General features: G+C 35.3%; 1 protein-coding gene across 2 annotated transcripts in view; it reads left to right on the top strand.

Annotated features, from left to right (window-relative positions):
* The window catches only part of NAALADL2 (N-acetylated alpha-linked acidic dipeptidase like 2), a 1,303,067-nt gene that overhangs the window by 1,073,100 nt on the left and 205,538 nt on the right, over window positions 1-24,429 (top strand). For both annotated transcript variants that reach the window (XM_078069051.1, XM_078069053.1), the window contains one exon: window positions 15,727-15,873. In XM_078069051.1, coding sequence (XP_077925177.1) covers window positions 15,727-15,873 — 147 coding nt within the window. The remainder of the gene's footprint in view (window positions 1-15,726; window positions 15,874-24,429) is intronic.

The following is a 24,429-nucleotide window of genomic DNA, read 5'->3' as shown; positions in this document are numbered from 1 at the left end:
ACTGTATCAGAGAATATCTTTTTTCAAGTATGGAATGAATACATCCTGCTGAATGACTTTCTAAAAGGCTGGTACCAATTTGTTTTCATTGATGATGTAGAAGAATATAATTTATTGTAGGCTTATCAACTTTTAAAATCATTTTAAAAATCCTGTTAATTTAATAAGCAAAAACCCAAAATAATGGTGTATATTACATATTTAACATAAGAGAAAATACTATTTAAAGAAATTAAGTAGCAAACACCTCTATATAAAATATGAATTAGCCTAAATGTATGCAATTTATCTGTTATCAATTTTTATTTTCCTTATTCTAAATCCGCTATCCTTGTCTAATTAGAACACAATTCATTGATTGGTGATGCACATCTAAGAAAGCCTTTTGCAGATTTTCCTCAGAGCCTCAGGAGCAATACAATTTGGCGTAAAGTGACATACTGTAGGAATAGGAGCTCTCAAATATTTTCTAATTCTAGTCTACCTCCTGTGGGCCAAGAGTCTATTTATAGGTGAGTCCTAAACCTTTTTTTTGGGTGGGGGATGCTGGGGATCGTGTGTCTTTCTTTAAGTTGTTCCATGTCAGGACAAGGAAATGATATATTACTGTTTGACTTTATGTATTTGAAACTGAAACCCAAGTTTAACTGATAAAGTAATCATGTCAATAATGTATCTATCCACCACAGTGCTCAGTTATCCAAAAAGAATCTTGCAGCTAGCAACGTCTATTGTTAAAACTCCTACCTGTCTTTCAGATAGCAGTAGGCGCATCTTACTGCATTATTTGCTAACCTTTGTGCTGTTGCCAAAGATTTCTTATCAATAGACTCTGTTCAGTTCTGCTAGATTTATGTGAACTTCCAAAAGTAATTTTCAAACCAATATACTGTCCCCTTTAAAGCACAAATTTTCTACAAGTCATCTAAGCATTTCATATGGGTAAGCATTTCCTACCCAACTATATCCCAAGATCCTTGAAAATAGAAAGTATGCATTTTGTTAATAATTTATATTCTCTAGAACATGTGACATTAGTAGGCGTTCAGCAGTGGTTATAAAATATAAACAATATATACACATACATATATACATGCATACATACACATACATACTGAGAGAGAGGAAGAAATCTGTGATTACTTACAGGCATGCATGTTGTTGACAACCCTGCAAGATTGGAACTAATCATTCATCCCTAATATTATTTGAAAAGGAGCACCCCCCTTGCCTTAGTTATTAGTATTATGCTAGGATTATTTTTTCTGAGTTGCAGGATAATTAATGAAACATTTTACCTACTCTCGAATATTTAGGATTTGAACTGAATTGACTTTCCAAAAAAAAGAAAAATCGTCTTATTCTCTCTTTAAACTTTAATTGAGAGCAGTCATCTTTAAGGATAGTTGTCCTGATGCAACCAAGACAGAGAGCAATGGACTCCAGAGCTCAGGGCGCAGGCTCAGGTTAGGCAGTCACCTTGCATTTATGAAAGGGATCGGCACAGTGCAGCATAAGGATATGTAGTGATAACAGCTCATCTCCTGCTTCCTCCTTGACAAATATTTAGCAAAAAATAAATAAATTTAACTAGGGGAAAATATTTGAAGCAACAATTGGAAAAAAAAATCTTTTGACAAACCATGAAGAAGGGGGAAAGAAAAACCTGGAGTAGGAGTCAAATTCTACTAGCGTCTGTTACTTATCATTTATAGGATCATTGGAAATTGCTTACCTATCTGTATCTCAGTATCCTCATCTGCCAGATCACTGCAATATCCTAATTACCTCACAGTGCTATGAAAATATAAGAAGAATATATAGGTCAATATTCTGTATAAAGTATTTAAATAACAAGATAATAGATGTTGTTAGAAACCTAGCTCTCAGAACCAATAGTTTAAAAAAAGGAGAAGATATATTTTTGATTCCAAATGATAAAAATTGTACTGCAGGTAGAATGCTATCATTGACTTCTTTATGAAATTATTTCATTTGGCCGATTTAAAGTTGTCATCATTTCACTGAATGACAAACATAAACAAAAAAAAATTGGATAGACAGACTCAGGACTCTGGGGAATTTATTATTTCTGAAAAACATCTTGTTTCTCTGAACTTTAAGAACTGACATAATTTTTTTTCTATATTAAAAAAAAATCTTTATAATAATAGTAATTCCTTTTACTTCTCTAAGCTCTTACTTCATACTTATTACTCCTGTACTTTCTCTTTGAGACTCCCTAGACCTGCTGAATCAGAAGTCTGGGAATGGGGCCCCAGAAATCTGTGTTTAATAAGCCCTCTGGGTTATTTCTTACATGCTAAAGTCTGAGAAGCACTAGATTACATGTGTAAGGGGCAGCAAAAGAAGGTAAAAAGTAAAGAATGACTATAAAGATTTGATGTGAGCAACTAGGTGAATGCTGGGACCATTTTTGGAGAAAAGGAATACTGGGAAAAAAGCTGATTTAAGAGAAATCAATACTTTATTCTTTGGTTTATTTTTATTTTAAAATACTTAATTGTAGTATAATATATATAATAAAATATTTTATATCTTAACTTTTTTTTAAGATGTTATTTTTAAGTAATCTCTACACTCAACGTGGGGCTCAAATTTACAACCCCAAGATCAAGGGTCCCATGCTCCACCGACTGAGCCAGCCAGGCGCCCCCATCTTAACTTTTTTAAAAAGTATTTATTTATTTATTTTAATTCCAGTATAATGGGCATATTTTTTAAGCATATGGTTCAGTAGTACTGAGTATATTCACATTGTTTTGCAACCAATTGTAGGAACTTTTTCATCTTGTAAAACTGAAACATACTAAACAACGCCCCAGATTTTCCCTTCCCCTGGTCCCTGACAACTACCATTCTACTTTCTGTCTCTATGAATTTGACTACTCTAGATACTTCATTGTATTAACCTGGTCAGGATGCTATAACATAACAAAACACCATAGACTGAGTGGCTTAAACAACAGACATTTACCTGTCACAATTTTGGAGGCTGGGAAGTCCAGGATCAAGGTGCTGGTTCCTGGTGAAAGCTCTTTTCCTTTCAGAGGGCCACCTTCTTGCCGTGTCCCCACATGATAGAGAGGAAGAGGACACTGGTGCCTCTTCCTCTTCTCCTAAGGGCACCAGAGCTATCAGATTAGGGTCTTACCTTTATGACCTCATTTAACCTTTTTCACTTCCTCACAGTGCGCATCTCCAAATACAGTCATCTTGGGGGTAAAGACTTCAACACAGGGATTTGAGGGGGATACACTTCAGTCACTAGCAGTCATATAATGAGAATAATACAGTATTTGTCTCTTTTGTGACTGACTTATTTTATTTAGCCTAATGTAGAATTTAATCTTTGATGAGTTAAGTTTGAAGCAACTATTTCAAATCCAGGCGAGTCTTAAAGGTGGCAGATGGCAAGAAGACATGCCAAGTGGTCTTTTGTGTGATTTCTGTGTCTCTCTGCAAAATGTCAAATCCAACACAAAGTCTGCTATCAAAGTAGCCTCCATTTCTACGTGCTTTGAGTTCCAGATGTGGAGAAAAGGGGAAAACTGATTTCTTTGGAATCCCAGCATTGGGGTTAAAGAATCAAGAATATTGGACTTGGAAACAGAAACTGTGGTCCAAATTTTGGCCTTCTCACTATCTAAATGACCACAGATAATTTGCTTAAATTTCTTTTAGCAATGGTGGCTTTAAAACAGCTGGGGGTGGGGGGTGGCACCTGGGTGGCTCAGTTGGTTAAGCATCTGCCTTCAGCTCGGATCATGATCCCAGGGTCCTTGGGATCCAGCCCTGCAGCATCAGGCTCCTGCTGAGCAGGGAGCCTGCTTCTTCCTCTCCCTCTGCTTCTTCTCTGCCTACTTGTGCTCTCTGTCAAATAAATAAAATCTAAAAATAAATAAATAAATAAAAATAAAACAGCTTAGGGATAAATATTTCCTCCTTAAAGTATTGTTATAAAGATAAAATAAAATATTATATATGAAAGCACCTGGCCCATAGTAGATATGAAATACATATTTGTTACATGTAAAATGGGGGGGTTCTCTTAAGATTTTATTTATTTGAGAGAATGAGGGAGAGAGAGAGCATGAGAGGAGGGAGGGTCAGAGGAAGAAGCAGGCTTCCCACTGAGCAGGGAGCGGATGTGGGACTCGATCCTGGGACTCCAAGATCATGACCTGAGAGGAAGGCTTAACCAACTGAGCCACCCAGGCATCCTAAGTTAGTTATTTTATATATACATATATTTATGTATATGTATATATATATTTTTTAATTATGCGGAGAACAAATTTTATTGTTACACTTTATACATTGCTAACCATAAAAAATAGTGCCAAACCAATAAGAGATCAAAAAATAATAACAAAGGCTGAAATGAAAATATTACTATTATAAAGTTAGGCCTTCTTAAATTATTCTTATATTTCTATAAATGAAGAATAAAGCCTTCCTTTTTTATTTTTATGATAGACCACTACTGTTTTGCTTGTTACTTTTTATTGTTGTTAATTATAATACTATTTTGAATATTTTTTCTTGTGTTTTCCCATCACAGATTTATCTTGTTTCAATAGATATTTTAATAAGAAAATGTCATGAGTTTATATAGATTGTGTCTACAATAACAATTATTGTAACAACATAGTGTTAAGAATTATTCTTTAGAAATAATAATTTATTGAGGAAAATTTAATTTAAAGAAAATAAAATACCTTAATAAAAAAATTCCTTGATACTGGTTGAAAAAATATGAAATGATACCCTATCATTTCTCAGGTATAAATAATCATCTTTTACACAGCCTTACCCTATTTTTTTGAAAAAGCCTTTTTTGTGTGTGTGTGTGATTCCAAAAGGGCAATACATTTTATAATATTTAATATTTGTATAACATTTAAAAAATTTCTCTTTTAATGCATTTAGTAAGCATATTTAAATAAAAAAAATACAATTCTGTCACATGAACTACTTTATAAAATCCAAAGAGATTAATTTCAGACGGGAGAAAAATAAAAAGTGTGAAAAGAACCTCCTTTAAAACCAAAGTTCACCAAAGTTCATTGAGAAAAAGTGCATTAGATAATCAGGAAAAGATTTACTTTCTGAATAGGGGCATTCCATGTCTTAGAAGGCAGGAGAAAATAGTTTTAAGCAGATTTGGTAGAAAGACACTGCCAAAAATGTAGATGTGTGTGTGTGGTCTGTTGATTACTTCAGCCATAAAGGTAATTCATAATAGTAACAGCTGGGTTCTAAGTACTTCTGAAGGAGGACTTTGTGCTGAGTGCTTAGCATGCATTATTTAATTTACTCCTCTCAACCTTTTCATATTGTACACACATTTCCTTTTTACATTAGAGAAATTCGAGGCTTCAGGAAGTTAAGTAACTGACTAAAGTTGTCCTGCTGAGAAGAGATACCAGTACTTTTTAAGGGAGAATGCAAAAGTGTCTATCTCGTCTGCAGTCTATTTGTGGGTCATGCTTTGCTTGTTTTTTAGTATTTATCTCAAGCACCTACTTATCACAATGTACTCTGTGATGTCACTACCTACCTGCTGATTTCCTCCAGGTACCTAATAGGATACACAGTTTTCTTGAAAGCAGATTTTGCCCAGCAAGGAATTATTTCCAGTACAGTTATGACTCGTGGAATTACCTGAAGTCAACCTCAAGCTTCCTGAAATCTTTAGAACTCTGAATCCAGTCATTTTCAGGTCTAAACCTAGGCCAAGCCAAATGGTGTTTGGTCTTTTCTTCTCCTCTCGCTTCCCGTTCCCTCCCATTGGAAAACACTGATATGATTGCATTGACTTCGTTTTTACAAACTTTGATCTTACCCATTTTATTGTGCTGATCACTAGGAGGTCAATAGAAAGGTAGACAAACAAATTCTCTGACCTCAAAAAACATGTAGGAGAGGCAGAAAAAATGCAAATGAGAATTGAGTTCAAACAAGTGATGTATGTGCAAAAGCTTCCTGGTACACTGTGACCAGAATAATGGTCCTAGGTCTGATCCAAAGAAACCTGACCTGCGGGGATTGGTGTTGGGGTATGAGTCATGGGTAGTGCCTGGGCATCCTCTGCACAGTGCTCCTTAAGATACAATGTGGCTACAAAGCTCTGATGAACTCACTCTAGCAAAGCCATCCCCACTCTAGCAGCTCTCATGGCGCTGGGCTTTCAGGTTACGCGATGATGCTGTCATCTGTCAGAGTTAGACACAGTACTGCTGATGGGGTTATTTCCTCTGCCTGATTTCTCACTCTCAGCACTTAACTTGCTTGAAATGGTAATGTGTGATGGTATGCCATCCACATCCTTTGGCCCTCCTGGCTTGCCAAGTCTGCATTTTTCAGCTTTTTCTCCCTGTGCCTTCCTAAAATTAAATGAATTACCTCTAAAGTACCTGAGAGCACCCACCTGATTTACAACTGCCCTGTAAGCCTGGTCATAGAGAGAACAGCAAGCTTCCTCCTGCTATCTACAGAACGATGCTAAATTTATGCAGAACAACTCCAATTGTTTCCTTTACTCTTCTTGAAACGTCTGATTTTTTTTTTTTTGAAGGGAAGTTACTAAACTGTTTCATCTACAGTAGCGTTTGTTTAAATATTTCATTAAAAATATTTGCAGCCTGAGACAGTTAATGTTGAATTGAAAACCAGTTAGGTTTTTCAGTTAATTTTTTAATGCCTGGCAGCTGGAATACATCACTGAAACGCTGATGCCATCTTATTTAAAATAGCATTGCCTGTGAGGCCAGGAGAAGCTATTTAAGACAAACCTCAAGAAGGCTGGTGAAATAATAGCTGAAGTTATGTGATGTCAGCCAATTCCTCAGCATGGAACAGCATTGTGAAGCCAGAGTTGTTATCCTTCACTGAGACATAAAATCTATATCTTGATCCTTTCAGTCATTAAAAGTCCTATAGGAATTGTACGGTGGGGGTGGGGGGAGTGTGTGTTCATTCAGTGCGTTGGCCAAAGGTCAATTGGGATGGTTCTGCTTTACCTTTTCAATATGGTCACGGTTTCATTTAGATAGAATCAGAGTACAGTTTTTGGAAGGGCCCTGGGCTTGTCATTCTATATATAGTTTGCTTTGAATGAAGAAATAGGTTTAGCAATCAGAATGACCCACAGCAAACCCTATTGGCAAAATGCCAAAGTGGCAGAGGGCTCTATGGAGTCTCTTTATGTGTAAATTTTTTCTTAAGTCACCATTTTTTTAAACTGTAAGGTAATTTTAATTGAATTGATTAATCAGCAGCCTACCAGCTCTTTCTGTATGAAGGAGGAACCCCTTTCTTATTTCCATAGTTGAGTGGGAGGGGAGGGGGATTATTAGACCAGGGGTAGAGGTGGGGAGGGGAGAGGGACAACAATGTAATGATCTAGTTAGAAATCCCTGCCCACCATTCTGTTTGTTACCATTATGTCCCTAGAGGGCAACAAAGCTTTTAATCTGTATATGGAATAATACTCCTTATTTTATCCATCTCCCAGGGTTGAATTATGATCTAATATGATGTTTGTTTGTAAATGGTAAATCCTTATGTAAATGTCTCCTTGTAGAAAGTGAGGTGGCCCATATTTAGCGTATTTTGATAATAACTTGATACTTGTCTAGAAAATACAACACACACAAACCATGTAAACAAGAATGGTCCTCAAGGAAATCATGATTATGATGAATGGAATTTTGTTTTCAGTTTTCCCCACCACTTTTTGGTGGTCTGTTCTCTCCCTCCTGGTTATTGGAGTGCCTACTTTAATGACCCCTACCCCAGCAGAGAACTCATGTTATTGTCCCAAATTCTCCTGTAAGAGAACTTGTTCTTCCCTAATAAGTGGCAGTTACTTTTATCTGTCCCCTCTCCAATGATATATACATTTCTGATGGTCCTAAATGGACCTTGTGATTCAATTCTAAATACTTCATTTTTCTACTTAGGCATTTTGTAAAATGCTAACATTTCTGAAGCTATGAGATATCTGCTACATGGTTTGTTTCTTTCCTACTATCCAAAAAAGCTATTTTTAAATTGATTAGCTTACAGTCTGGGAATCTTGGAATTGGGAACACAATATATAGTTCAGAGGAGATTTGAAAAATTTAACATTTATTTTTGGCAGATGATTCAATCACAGATTTAAAATTCAAAAGTAATAAACAGGTAGACAATGAAAAGTCTTCCTCCTAAGCCTATTGTTCCCACCAGTACCTCTCTCCAGAGGAAACACCATTTGTAGTAGAGCATATATAGTTTTTTCTTTTTTTAATACAAATGACATTTAGAATCTTACCACACATTATTTTTTTCCTGTAAAAATTGTGTCTTAGAGATTGTACATCTCCAGTGCATAAGTAGCTTCATTGTTCTTTTTAAAAACTGAATATTATTCCATTGTATGGATGTGACATAATTTATTTAACCTTCATAGAATTTGTAACAGTTTTTTTTCTTTAGCAATATGAGGCACCAGAATTCCCATATCCTTCACAACTCAGTCCATAATCAAACTTGCCAAAGCTTTTCATAAAATAAAAATAAGAGATATTTTATATACCTTTTATGCATTAAAGACAATTATAGTTATTTTTCTGTGAAATGCCAGTTCATGTTCATTGACTATTTTTTATTGGCTTTTTAGGCTTTTTGTTTTATGTATTACAGAAACTAGCCATTTGTCTAGGGAATGAATCATTAACTAATTTTTTTCCCCAGGTTTTCAATTATCTTTAGTTTATGGTAATTTTTGTCATGCAGGAAACATAAGTTTTGGGGTAATTAATGTTTTTTTTTTAATCTTCTGGGTATGTTCTCATACTCAAAAATGTCTTTCCCACTCTAGGATTATTAAAAATTATCTTCCATTGTTTCCTCCATACTTTTATGATTTAGATTTTACCCTTAAAAGATGGATTCATCTGGAATGTATTGTGGTACAAGATACCATAGGGTGGATACGATTTTATTATTTTAGTGGAGATTTTTTATTTAAACCCAACAGTTTGTTTGCAATGTGGCTGTTTTAAGGTTTAAAATAACACACCTCTTTTTATTGTTACACAATAGCCTTAAGTGGAAAGAAAGAAAGAAAGAAAAAGAAAGAAAGAAAGAAAGAAAGAAAGAAAGAAAGAAAGAAAGAAAGAAAGAAAGAAGGAAATAGGTCTTCTGTTATCATGTGCCTATTGGTAGGAATCTTAAGTTAACCAGGGAAGAGGAAGGGGAAATGGAGTAGATATAGGGCTGGGGGAGGAGACATGAGTTAGAGTAAGAACAAGGGCAAATTTCTTCATTGTTTTTTTCATTTCATTTCATTTTGTATATATAATTCTTTTTTTTTTTTAAGATTTTGTTTATTTATTTGACAGAGAGAGACACAGTGAGAGAGGGAACACAAGCAGGGGGAGTGAGAGAGGGAGAAGCAGGCTTCCCGCCGAGCAGGGAGCCCGATGTGAGGCTCGATCCCAGGACTCCAGGATCATGACCTGAGCTGAAGGCAGACGCTTAATGACTGAGCCACCCAGGCACCCCCTTCATTTTTTATCTTTACTGTTACAGAGTGCTCTTTAAAGCATTCATTAGTACATAAATATATTTTAAATATAATTTGAAGTATTTCAAATATAAAGTAACATGTCTCCATATTTGGGAACAAGATTAAAGTTTTAAAAATGGACAGAATGAGATGAGAACTAGACTGTTTTCACTTTGGCAGTTCTACTGGTATATACTAGAGGAATAGCAATTCTGCACCATTTAAAGCTGAAAATGCTTTGTTAACACTCTGTAAGTAGGTGATTAAACCTTTGCAGAAACCTTGAGATACTGGAGATTTTGAAAATCCCATCTTATGGGGTTGAAAATTTTCACTTAAAAAAAAAAAGATAAAAAGCTGGTTTCTCTCCATACTCAATTTAATCTTTAATAAACGCATTGCAAGATAGTTATTGATTAAAAAGAAAGTTTACCATTTGAAAATATATTCTATGTATAAGAAACTCATTATCAGATGCTGGCATTATAAGTTAAATAAGTTTCCAGTTTAAAATATTAAAGTGAGTCAGTAAGTATAACTTCGTGTTTCCTCTCAAAGATTACTAAAGAACTGTAATGCATTATGAGGAACTGAGGATGGATAGCAACTTGAGGTCCTGGCATAAAAATATAACCAAAACAAGTAAGGAGCTCATGATGTACACACATAGTAACTAAATAAACATTGAAGAAATGCCACAGATATATAGTTGGTTATATATGGTTATATATATAATTATATGTAGTTGGTTACAACCCACATCCAGTGGGTTGTAATGTAATTTAAAAAAGGGGGAGGGGGCATCTGGGTGGTTTGACTCTTGGTTTCGGCTCAGGTCATGATCTTGAGGTTGTGGGATCGAGCCCCACTTAGAGCTCTGTGCTCAATATGAGTCTGCTTCAGAGTCTTCCTCCCTCTCCTTCCCGCGCTGGCTCTCTGTCTCTCTCTCTCTCAAATAAATAAATAAATTCTTTAAAAAATAAAAATAAAAAAAAGATCCCTACAATCCCAGAAAGAACAAACCCAGAGAGCTGATGGTGTGAGTTCCAGCCCCCCAAACAGCAAGCTTGATGCTCAGAAGAAGTGATATGCTTTCAGTTGAGTCTAAAGAAAGGAAGACTTATGTCCCTGCTAATGTCAGAGTGTAGCAGTTCTTTCTTACTGGGGATGGGCTGCCCTTTGTTCTATTCAAGCCTTAAACTGAGCGAAGTAAGGCCCAACCACATTAGGGAGAGTAACCTGCTTTAGTCAGTCTACCAACTCAAATGTAAATCTCATCTGAAAACACCCTCACGGACCTACCCAGAATAATGTTTGACCAAATATCTGAGTACCTAGCGGCCCAATCAGATTGACACATAAAATTAACCATCTCAGTGCCTATAACGAGAAATCATTTTTTAAATACCCATAGGTGTCATTATCACGATTGGAACATTACTATATTGTGAAAATCAGGAAAACCAGGGAGATAAATTGTTTCCATACAACTGAAGTTACAAAATAATACTGAAATGAAAAGAAAGTGATTCAATTTTATTACAATGTATAGAATGTAGTACTTTTATTTTGAATCGTACACTTGCTGTTGGAGTAAGTAATCACCTTAGATTTCCTACAAATATAGAGTGAATATTTATGTGTGCCCGGGAAAGCAGAGTGTGGGAGAGGTAAAATGTTTGAATTATTAAACAGATTTTTAAATACTTTAGAAATCTGTCAGTGTGCCTTGGTATCACTATTCAATTAAGGTAAATGTTGACTTAATTTCTTTATATTTCACTTATGTGATCATTTACTATAAGGTTTTGCCTTTCAGCCTAAAAGTATTGTTGCAAAGAGCATGCAGCTTTAGGATCGAGATGGTGATTTCATTTGAGGTCTTCAATAGACTTGTGGTGGGAAATTAAACAAGTGACATAACCTCAGGCATTGCCTGAACTTGCTTATTTTATGAACTGTAATAAAAATGCTTGTTATCAAATGTTAAGTATGAAGCATTTTGAACCCCTTGGATGAAATACTTAATTTGAATTTACTCAGCCTTGTAAATAAATTTAAAAGATTAATTGACCTGCACAAATTTGTTACCAACCTTCTCTTTCTCATGGTGGCTAACTTCTAGTAAAATGAAGGAAATTAACATTTCTTTCTATTTCCTTCTCAGATGTAAGTGTTCACAGGGGTTGAGTAGGTCATTATCTCTTACCTAATGTAGATCTACTACAATCCACTGAGGTGTTGTGTGGGAAAACACTTCACATTAGGATAGAATACAGATTTAGGGTCACTTAAGATCTATGAATTTGGCCTAGATTATAAAGTAATGAATAATAAAAAGTTTTAGAGAATAGGGTTTCTATGCCAGGAATGTTCCCTCTGAAGTGAAATCCCTAGATGAAATGACTGGGGGAAAAACTCCAATCTGAAAATTGGGTTCTTTTTTATCCTATTTTACTCTGAAAATAGCTAGGAAAAAAAACACCAAGGAACAAAATAAACACAGGCTTGAGGGTACAGCACTTCCTCCTCTCATCACTGGTTAAATCACAGGAGAATAGGCAGCAGAGGATGAGGTGGTGAGAAAGAGAGACTGAGAAACAAAGAGAAGAAAAATGGGATGAGCTGGTGCGCTAAGTCCTCTACAGAACTTTTCAGGGAAACTCTGGGCTTCGTAGGTAAGGAAGAGATCCTAGGAAGGTTCCTCAGGGAATTGTGTTGTCCCTGATCCTCAAATTTTGGGTTGTCTTTCTTGTACTCTAGCCTCCCTCTGTACATAGTCAATATTTAGCACCATCGAAGTAGTTTAATGATCTCAACCATCAAAATACAATTTAAAAACAATTCTAAATAATGCTCATTCTGTTGGCATCTTAGTTGGTTTACAAAAGAAGTTTTTATAGATGACTGACAGAGGTGGTAATACACACCTTTAGGGAAAAGATAGATTTGTTAGTAAATGGGTGAAATAGAGCAAGACACAGTAGGGAAAAGAATGTGGAAGTATTTTAGGGAATGTAATTCTGAAGGCTGGATATTGCCCTTTTGATTTGGCCGAAAAACAGAGAACATGTAAGCGTAGCTAGAAGGAATCACAGAAATGGAAGGCGGTGAAAATAATAAAGCTATGCAATGTGATTAGCCATGGCAAGAACAGAGAGACTACGGTATCTATAATGGCTTCAAAAAGAATGTCCTGGGCTGGTGAAAGGCTGAGGCAAAACAAGAACTGTGCTTTGTGAAACTTGTAGAGCAAACAGAGAATGCAAGAATTGATTGCAGTGGGGTCATTTGCGTCGTTTTAGCAATTGGCATATATGGGAAACACACTTTTTGACAAAGGGAAGCTATTATATAGCAATAATGACTAAATAAAAATAGTATCAAATATTACATTTAAGTGGCTCAGTCAGTTAAGTGTCTGCCTTTGTCTCAGGTAATGACCCCGGGGTCCTGGGATTGAGCCCAGAGTCCCCAGAGTCAGGCTCCCTGCTCAATGGGGAGTCTGCTTCTCTCTCTCTCTCTGCCCCTCCCCCCAGCTCATGCTCTCTCTCTCTCTCTCTCTCTCTGAAATAAATGAAATCTTAAAAATATATATATTACATTTAAGTTTCACATTTTTTAACTTAATTCTTTCAGAGACACATATTGTAGAATTTAGAATTGTTGGTTTTTAATTCATGCTAATCTTCTGTTGAGAAAAAAATTTCTTTTTTTTTTTTTTTAAATATTTCAGAAGATTGTTTTCCTATTGTTTAATTAAAAGAGGAAATAAAACACAGATAGCCCCTTCCACTAGCAGGTCCAATTCACTTCACTGATTGAAAGAAGAGCAGGAAATGAAAGAGTAACAGATGTTCTGATGACCCATCATTTCCAACATCTAAGTTCTGCAACTTCACACACATGCAAAGAAAGAGCACGAAGAAATGTCTCGGCCTGGCAACTCTGAGGAATTGGAGTGACAGGGACAGAGAGAAAAAAATTTCTAAGGAAATTTTTCTCACAGAATTCTAAGGAAATATCAGCATGGCTAGTACTTGGAGTAGATATTAAGAATGATATATACAGGGGCATCTGGGTGGCTCAGTCGGTTAAGCGTCTGCCTTCGGCTCAGGTCATGATCCCAGGGTCCTGGGATCAAGCCGCACATCAGGCTCCCTGCTCCGCGGGAAGCCTGCTTCTCCCTCTCCCACTCCCCCTGCTTGTGTTCCCTCTCTCACTGTGTCTCTCTCTGTCAAATAAATAAACAAAATCTTAAAAAAAAAAAAAGAATTATATATACAAAATGAAATGAAAGCCAAACCTGTATTTTCACTGATGTTGAGTAGGATACATGTCTCAAATGTAAGTAAAGGGAAACATGTAAGTAAAGGGAAAATAAACCACTTGTAAAAATGATTTCTAATTTTGTTGGCTAAGCATTTGGGGAGAGAAAAGACTAGATTCTATCAAATCCTCATTAAAAACATAAAAGAGTGTAACAGTCTAGGTTTCACAAATTCAAATGCATCCGGGCACCATTCAGTGAATGTGAATGAGTGAAGCAGGCTAATAATGAGACTCCAGTGATAGGACACCTGTGAATGTCTTGCTTGACGAAAGCATTCAAATTCAATTCGGAAAAAAAATCTAGTGTGGCTGAACAAATACCTTCAAAGGTGCCAGTTCTCAACAGCTGGAGCTGTCAAAAGTACTTGGAATTTTGTACGTGATATAAAGTAGTTTCTTTGCTTTTCATAATCTAGTACTTAAGGGCAGCTCTTCTTTGGGAATATTTAAACTCTACCTAACCTGTCCCAGGTTGATTTAAAACCTTCAGGAATCTTCGCCCCAGGAGTAGATCAGGGAGTGAAAGAGAATTAACTCGCTTTTCAGAAAATCGGACTTTCAAAAGAAGCAAATTGGAGGGGTTCACTATAAAAAAAATTAGGTTTTTATGCTTTACTCAAGATACATATAAGTGACATTAAACTGAAACCTTGCCTTGTTTATAAACGCTCACACAGGCTTTCCATTTTAATTGATTTTAACTTTGTTGCAAAGATCTTTCTCTTAGGTTCTCAAAGAAAGTTGGATAGATACTGAACATTATTATATGTTGGAAAAATCTAACACTGTAGTTGAAAAAAGTTGCAACAATTCATTTTCTAAATATTAGGCTACACATTTCCAAATCTTTTGATCAGTTATATTTAAAAGTATTTTTGAAATTATATCATGCCAAAGAAACATGGGGGTGGGCTGTTGAAGAGTCAGTGTTTTGATTCAATGACAAACATGTATTGACTACATACTTTCTACTTGATGTGAGATGTAAGTGTTCTCATTGCTAATGTCTTACTTTTCTCATGATTACAGCTGACGAGATTGGTATTTTTCCATTAAAGTTTCATACTTGAGACTTGAGGGAATATACTTTTAAGAATAAATGGAGAGGGGCGCCTGGGTGGCTCAGTTGGTTAAGTGACTGCCTTCAGCTCAGGTCATGATCTCAGGGTCCTGGGATGAGCCCCGTATCAGGCTCCCTGCTCGGCGGGAAGCCTGCTTCTCCCTCTGACCCTCCCCCTGCTTGTGTTCCCTCTCTCACTGTCTCTCTCTCTCTCTGTCAATTAAATAAATAAATAAAATCTTTAAAAAAAATTTTAAAAATAGAATAAACAGAGAAACTTCCTTCTGTGGTTTTCAAAAAACATTCTAAAAAGAATGGAATTATAACCTACAAAGCCATCTTTTAAATTTACTGGAAAACTTAAAAAAAAAACAAAAACCTGCACTTTTTGGGGACTCAACATCATTTTAAAATGTTTCAAATTAAAGGGTCATTTCAGTTCATAATAAATCTATGATAAAAATGCTTTTGGAGCACCAACAGCAAGCAGAGTTTGATTTGGTCCAGCGCTAGTCACAGTTTAGTGAACGTCAGAACCATAGGGAATTGTCACAGCGTAGGTTCCTGGGCTCCATCCCTAAAGGTTCCTATCCCCATTCCAGAGGACAAGGGGGTAGCCGAAGCAGTTATATTTCCAACAGGTTCCTGAGTGACATAGATGCAGCTGATCTATGGACTGTATTTCGAGTAGCACTAATTTTGGGGTGTCCCAAGAAGCATAGTATATGCTAACAATTTAAATTATGTTTTTCAGAAAAATCATTTCAACTGTTCCAGAAGAGCTAAGTGCCAAGAAACCAACGTCAGTTCTGTACAGATACAAGGTGATGCGGATTATTTCATCAACCATCTTGGAGTTCCCACTGTGCAGTTTGCCTTTGAGGACATCAAAGCATTAGAGGTGATTGTTCCTAAAAATGCAAAACCCACAAACACACACACACACACACACACACACACACACACACACACACAGTATAGCAGACATGCAGAATTTGATTTTATCCTGGCTATTTGTCTTTCTTACCAAGTAGGTCACTATAGGAGGCTGCTTCATTTAGAGAGTTATTCTTGTTGTTCAGAGGCTTTGTAACAGTATTTGAAAACATCAGCTCTTTTCGATAGTGTTGAATTCAATTTAAAAAGATTTATACTGTCACTCACATTTTCACAGTGTGCTTCGCAACAAGAAATTTGCAGTAGTTGGATTAACATCAAAACATAATTGTAATCTTCAGTATTCACAGAAACAGATGACACGGACAATAGATTCTCCTCTCCTTGCCCAAGGGAAAATGCGTTTCACATTCTGTATATTAATGTGAGTCTTGTGGATTAGCTGCCCGAAGTTTGTCAATAGTTTGCCTGCCCAAAAAGATACTACTTTTTTTTTATGAGGATAGGAGGTTTTTTCTCCCAAAGATTATCACAGTCCTGATTTACCTTAACTAAGTCTGTGTTCATCTATCTGTTGGACTTCAAACCTTTTGACCTTTCTCAGAATTACGACACAGGAAACTATTTCTCTGCAGATCTAAGCCTGTTGGAGTATTTTACCTTTCACAAGTTGTGCATGCTTTATTGGGAGCTATTTGAAAGTTGGGCGGCCTGGTTAAGGTAATTATTATATTAACAATATAAATAGTGACTGGAAAATAGAATAAAACCTGCTTTGTTTTTCAACTATAGATGCTCCTGAAAAGTTGTGTTTAAATTACATTTTTATAGGCTCAACTTCAGGTATGGGGTATCTTAATTTCTGATAGCATTAGCGATATTTCACTTTCTGTTTCTCAGCAGCACTCCCACACTCATCCCTGAGTTCCTCTGTAAACAGCTAACGGTCACTAATGACTTAAATTCATGGAGGGAGAGACTCCAGGTGAATCCTATTGTAATGAGGTGAATTCTTAGGTAATGGAAAAGTTATCATTACAATTTACCTGTTTTTTTAATTGTATTTTCATATGCTATTGTTGTGTAAAAATGGGATACGTGTGTAGGGGTAGTTTTTTCCCAAGCCCACTATATACACTTTAATGAAATCAATGTATTAAGACAATAACTCATTTTTAATTTTCCTGCTTGATATCTTTTAATATCTCTTCATCATCCTCCTACCTCAGCCCATCCAGCTCCTGTCATGTTAACGTGTTGAATATCTTTTATTCCATCCCTGTCTAAATCATCATGGTTAAATCTTAAGCCAAGAATTTGACAGACAGTATAGTATAGCATTAGGAATGGGTCGATACTTGACTCTGATACTTACGAGACAAATGAGTTGACCTCTTTCAGACTTGTTTTGCAGATGAGGAACCCTGTTATACTTTTAAGGAATCTACTTCTTAGAGACCTGGTAAGGATTAAATGAGACTTCATGGAAGGGATTTAGCTAATACTGAGCACATAATAAGGCCTCTATGAACTACAGCTATCATTGCAGGTATCTGATTGTAGGTTCAACATATTAGTGGAAGAATCTCCAAACTTTTTAGACAAGAACACATTAGTGGAAAGGAGGAGCTTGTTAATTACTAAGGAAAACAAGCTTCTAAGGCTGAAGAGGTAGCATCTAATGAGGATCACCGGGAGGATCTGATGTGTCAGTAGAAAGATTTGGAAACAGGTCACAGTAAAGTTCTAAGAAGACACTGTTATCACTGTGAAACTCTTACGGCTAAAGTCTATCTTCTAGAACTGGCTTGGTCTGAAAGAGCTGATCAGTTTTTTTCAAATTATACCCCAAATGTGCAACTCCCATCAGCAAAATTATTTTTTATTATATTTGTCTCTAAAAAAGCAATTAAAAGAGAATCCCCTATGCTTTATAACAAATGACCTTGTTTATAATGCTTTAGTGTGGAAAAAAAATTTAACGTGTTTGTCCCTTGCAAAATGTAAATGCTTGAGATGAGATAATTTTGTGTGGTGAATTCTTCCAAGAACAGATAATAACCTTTGCTTTCTGCATTAACCTATAATAAATATTTGTATACATTGAGAGGAATTATAAACATTGACAGGCTTTATCCATCATATAAAGAATATTTACCCTATGTCCATTAGTAAAGCATGGAGGAAATTAGAGCTTTTTCTTGAATTTGCAATTAGATTTAAAAATATATGTGTATATATAGTTACATATTATATATATTGTGCATATAATTTATAAAATATCTACCACTTATTGAGTACTCAATGTGCTAAAAATTTTTATTTATCCTTACCTAATATTTATAATATCATTTTGAGTCAGCTATTATAATTAATGCTTTTTTGCCAAGGATGAAATAAAGCTTAAAATCAAGTAACTTATTCAAAGTCATAAAATTAATAAATAGCCAAGATAGAAGTTGGCTTTGGATCTGTTTAACAGTAAGCCCATGTTCTCAACTATTACACTAAAGGTTGCAACTTGGAAGCCCAAGGGCAAAATCCAATTTACAGATAGGTTCTGTTTGCCCTGAGCTTTGGGAAAAATTGGATATTTGGAAACATTTTTCCCCAATGGAAACAATTGGCTAAATTGTGCATTACTCACCAGTTTGCCATGTTCTTTATTAAGGAGTCTGCCATGTTGTTTGTCCTAGAGTGCAGTTAAGAAGAGTATTTCTTCAATGCCTGTTGCTATCACAAATTGAAACAATCAACCTAACAGGCCACATGTTTCCCCAGACTTGCATTGCCTGCATTACCCCGCTGGCCCTTGTAGGAATGGGGTTCATTATCACTGCACTCATTTTCAGTAAAAGAGCCAAAGTGGACAATTCTATAGTCCTTTTCACTTTATAAATTGCATGTGTCCTAAATGAGCTAATTTTATAATTATACTCAGGTTTTGGGAGAAATGATTTATTTAAATTTTATTTGGGTGATTATAATGCTAACTTCAGTGCTTTTGCCATTTTTTTTTTTTTTTTTTGTCCAGCAGATTGATTATGGAGCTATTATAGTCTGTTTCAACGAGTGAATGATAATAGGGGAAAAAAAAAACTGTAGGAAAAGAAACTAGTGCCACAGATGCCACTTTTAATGGACATATGGGGTATTATTCTAAAATGATTTTTGGTGAAACATGACATTTTATAATATCCATCCCCAATATTTCATGGTTCCATATTCCCACCAAGGCCTTTTCCCTATAGTTTCCCTGGGTGCTTATATATTGAATAAGATTGCATGAAGCATATTTCATCTTTAGCTTTTCTTGGTGTCTATGCTCTAATTTTCCAATAACTAATTTCACAGATGCAAAGCAATGTATGGATTTGCCAAATGCTAGAATTATTCCTTCTCATAAAATATTGCCCTGTTAATTGAAATGTCTTCAGTTGTAAGTTTCATTTAAATAAGGTTTTCAATTTGTAAACGTTGTTGCACCTATTAGGAGAAAGAAGCATTCTGCACAGATTAAATACAATGCAGAGATTGCTGAAAAGGAAATGAAAAGACAGATGCTTTCTGATTAAGAGTGCAATATTTATGACAGGCTGGTGGTCTGATGCACATTTCTTCTGTCACTTAACAGCTGTTTCACATAATTTTTGTTCCAGATCAGTATATTTACTCTCCATAGGGCATGTCAGAGGGTCTGGCTTTCTTAGTATATCAAAAGATCAATCCATGCCCTAGTAAGCTTTCTACCACAGATTGAAGCTCTTGTTCCTCACGCTGTTTAACCTTATATTTTTTGCTCTTCTGCTTGAAACATTCTTTTTTAAACCCAATTTACCTCTATAATGGAGCATTTAACATTTAAATGATAATGAGATAAAGAGGTATTATAGCTTTTATATAGCTGAGTTTTTTGCATAATTGTTTCAATATCATTTAGTAACCCAGCAACTGAAAACCAAGTAGCATAGGTGTTTTGAAACTCTTATTCTTTTTAAGTTAGATGGCTCTGATATCAATTTTGATTCTTAAACTGATATATAACAGCATGAGTATTTGGGTGTATGTATGCATGTGTGAACTTTAATTTTAAGGTAATTTTATCACATAAAAATAATTAATTTGTGCAGGAACAATACAGACACAACACTACAATACACATGCACACATTTTGGAGCAAAGTAACTCATAGTTTACATTTTGATTCTTCATATTTTATTCTACTAAGTAGAAGAATAATTTATTTTACTTAGTGATAATTCTTTCATTACATTTTCTGTTTGGAACTTAGTCACTGACACTGTTGTGTTAACAGATAATAACAGTTCAAAAGTCAATTAGAAGCTCTTGACTTAAGGAGGGGCACCTGGATGGCTCATTCGGTTAAGTGGCTAACTCTTGATTTGGGCTCAGGTCATGATCTCAGGGTTGTGAGATCGAGCCCCATGTTGGGCTCTGAGCTGGGTGTAGAGCCTGCCTAAGATTCTCTCTCTCCCTCTGCCCCTTCCCCCACCTCTCTCTCTCTCTCTCTCAAAACAAAACAAAACAAAACAAAACACAAAACAAGCCCTTGACTTAAGGAACCAAATAGTTGTGTGTACCTATGCATAAGTTGTACTGATATTTTGCAGTATCTGATAGAATTTGTTTCATACTGATAGCTATTAAACTTATATAATGTCACTTAAAAATGAGATTTTACCTTTCTACTTCATGCTAATTGGAGATGGAATGGAAAGTTGTTCTTTAGAGTTCTCTCTAGTCTCTAGTTCATTACTTTTCTTTGTAATTTATTTTGGGAAAAGTGCTTTCAGTGTCAATCAAATCATATGGTATTATTATTTTCAGATCGGACTTAATTCATTTAGGGTAGAGGTTCTTAAACATTTTGTTCTAAAAACCCATTTACCCTCTAAAAGTTGAAAACTCCAAAGAAAAGAGCTTTTGTCTATGTGACTAATATGTATAAATATTTCCTACATTAGGAATTAAAACTGAGAAATGTACATATGTATTCATTTAAAAATCAATAGTAAACCTGTTACAAATTAATATAAATAACTTATTTTTATGAAAGAGAATTATATTTCCCAAGACAAGAAAATATAAATTAGAAGAGTGACATTATTTTACCTTTTTGCAAATCTCTTTATTGTGACGTAATATGAGATAGCTGGATTCTCATGTGTTTCTACACTTTAATCTGTTGTTATACATTTTCTTGGTTGAAATGCATGAAGAAAATCTGGTGTGATAGTCTTTTCATATAATGGCAAGTATTTTCCTTCTATACTACACTGAGACTTGGGAAGTATTAGTTTTCTAACGGTTAGTTTCAACGTGGAATCTACATATTGATGAGCTTTTTGCAACCTGTACACTTATGAATGGAGAGAGAAAATGAAAGCATGAAGCTATGTAATGTCATTATTATTATGAAAATAGTGTTGATCCCAGGGAGCCCTGAGGGCCTCCGACCACACATGGAGAAATGCTGATTTGGGGACGTGGCCTTGGTTACACTAGCCTACCTCATCCTTTATGTCTGACCCAAGGTGTTCAACATTGCTCTTTTTCAAGAATCTGAACTGTGATTCTCTATAAACCTGTGTGTGTATTTCCCGGGCATTTCTGGGTATTGCCATCCCATTCACCTGACAAACAGCATGAAGTAGGGAATATAACACTCTCATAAACTGTGACTTTACAAAGAATTCCACTTCTGAGAAGCCTTCTTTTAGAAGAGAAGGTTAAACCCCAATCAACAAATCAACAGTTATAGAGCAGACTTGAAAAGCTTTGATTGTACAGTATATGAAATGCCTGTCACAGAGGGAGTGCTATTAAAGTTGCTGTATGCTTCTAGCAGCCTGAGGAGTAAACACAAGAAATTGAAATATGATACAGATATTGAAAAAAAACAAAGAATGAAGAAACTCTTAAGACTCAAATGGATGATTCAAAAGATCATACTTCAAATTGCCTAATATTTAGAAATGGCTGCAAGGAGGACAGATGTCCCCTAGCAGTTGTCCTTGCTTAGAATTCTAAATAAGAACATTTATTCCAAATGCCTACCGCCATTAGATCAAAATATATTATGCATGTACTGTATTTTAGCTCTAATGCTATTTTCAGGGATTGTCTTGTGATCATCCCTGTTATGAGGAAATTTGTTTTATAAGGAAGTTTTTTATAATTTCAGTAATAATACTTACAGGTGGGTTTAATGACAGATCAACCATGTTGTAAGTTTGGCAACATTTAAGTTAAGAATATAGGGTGGCTTCAATGTGATATATTCAGATATTTGTTAATTCAAACTCATTCATTTTTTTAGCCAGCAGTTATTAAGTACTTGCTGTAATCCAATGCTATGTTAGAAATTCAGAGATGAATAAAATCTGCTCTCCTTCTCTTAAAGTGGTCACAGTCTAGATTAGGACTCAAGACATATAAATAATCAAGTCAAGAAAGTATAGTAGAAGTTCTCTTAAGTGACTTCCACTTAATCAGCTTGTAGAATTCATTGACAATTTCCATTCCTTTAGAACACAAAGATCAATGTCCAAGCCTCCTTGAAGCTCATCATAGTAGATCCTTTCTGAATTTTTGCATACTTGTGTTTTCTTAGTTTATGTGGTATGCTTGCCCGGAGCCAGCTATACTCTCACATCTATATATGCCCTTTTTGCATTTGTTATAAATAACAAGGTATTTTAATTGCTGCATAAACTTGTGAGTCATGAATATGAAAAAAATTACTTCTAAGAAACCTATAATGATAATGTTCTAAAAGGTGAATTGCTAATAAAAAATTGATATGCAGTAGACCAGGCAGCTCTTAAAGATTTGGGGAAATGGTAGTAATCTAGATGCATTCTGCATTCAGTCTACTTCACAAACATCTTTAATAATTCACTTTAAATAAAAAAGCAGCTTGAAATGTAGATAATGTTTAGGACAAGAAAGAAATAACAGAGCTTTATTCAACAGGTCAATGTTTAGAGAAAAGGTTTTGGCTTTTCATCAAAATATTGGGCCAATAAACATGTACAAGTTCTAAATTAACATATTACTTTAGAGATGTATTTTTCTTACTGATTATTTAATTGAACCAGCTTCTAAATAATTAACCTGCCAGTCAGTGGGACAAATCATATTGGGTAAGATGGCTCACTCTATAAGTGAAGTGAAAGAGGCAGGGTAGTATGAAGGAAAATTTTATTTAATACATATAACATCTGTTTTGTTCTAAATACTTTAAACATGTTCATTCATTTAATTTAGTTCTTGTACTTATAACTAGTACTTATTAGGAAGGTACTAGTATTACCACTTTCATTAAAGATGAAACCTAGGCACCAAGTGGCCAACATCACCCGTCTACTAAGTGGTAGAGTAAGGCTCAAACCAGCACTGTAGTGCCAGATATCTGGGCTTTTCCCGCCTAGTCTTAAACTGTTTCTTGAGGTTTTCTACATAAAATGAACCAGTCCTAAAATGCTTTCCACCTCCCACTATATCCATAGTGCAATGTAACACCACAGTATGTGGTGTTTCTTTTTATTTCTACTTTCCTATACAAAGGTTCTAAACATTTCAGCTTTGACAATTCTTAAAGTTAAGCAATAGCTGGAAGTGGGTAATATTTCTTAACTGAATTTAAAATGAGCCCATAGTTTACATATAATGACAAAATTGATATGAATGTTTCCTTATAGTAATTTACAAAGTCTTGTCCAAAACAAATAGCATTTATAATTTTATTTCCAAGTTCATTTTGGAAGATGAGGACAAGGACGTTTGTCTCTTCTAATTTTAAAGATAATGACATATTTCTTCAAGTAGAATATTTTGAAATCTAAAACCATTTTGAGGAGGGGCACCTGGGTGGTTCAGTCAGTTAAGCAGCCAACTCTTGGTTTTGGCTCAGGTCATGACCTGGGGTTGTGAGATCTGGGTTGTGAGATCAGGCCCCACATGGGGCTCTCTGCTCAGTGGGGAGTCTGCTTCTCTCCCTCTTGGTCTCCCTCTGCCCTTCCCCCCACTTGTGTGCTCTCTCTCATTCTCTCTCTCCCCCAAATAAATAAATAAATCTTTAAAAATTAAAATTATTTTGGGGATGAATTTAGATGACTCTTTAAAATGAATAATTAAAATGTTAACAGCAGTTTTGGTACCCTGTGCTCTAACTGTTAACTCCAGAAGGAAACAGCATATCTAGATTTCATATAGCTGTGGATGATGACTATGGCTATGATTGAATTTCCTTGTCCATTCCTTAATCTCCACAATTCCATACAGTTTTATTTGCATCTGGAATTGCAGGTTTTCAACATCTGTTTCACAGTTAATAGTGTTTCACACAGAAGCTTATAGTTTTGTTTGTTTTTTAATAAGCAAATGCTTCTATAGAAACTACAAAGAAAGACACAACAGTGGACTTTGAAGTCTCATAAATGTTAAAAAGAAATGGATTGAAGCCAAGGCCACTTGGCTTTTAAAGATCACTATAGCTTCCTCATGAAAGTTCCAGCTTTTATATTAGTCTCAAGAG

Source organism: Halichoerus grypus, chromosome 1, assembly GCF_964656455.1.
Source record: "Halichoerus grypus chromosome 1, mHalGry1.hap1.1, whole genome shotgun sequence".
NCBI lineage: Eukaryota > Metazoa > Chordata > Mammalia > Carnivora > Phocidae > Halichoerus > Halichoerus grypus.
Note: the sequence above shows the minus strand (reverse complement) of the source record. Positions and strands in the feature narration are given on the sequence as shown.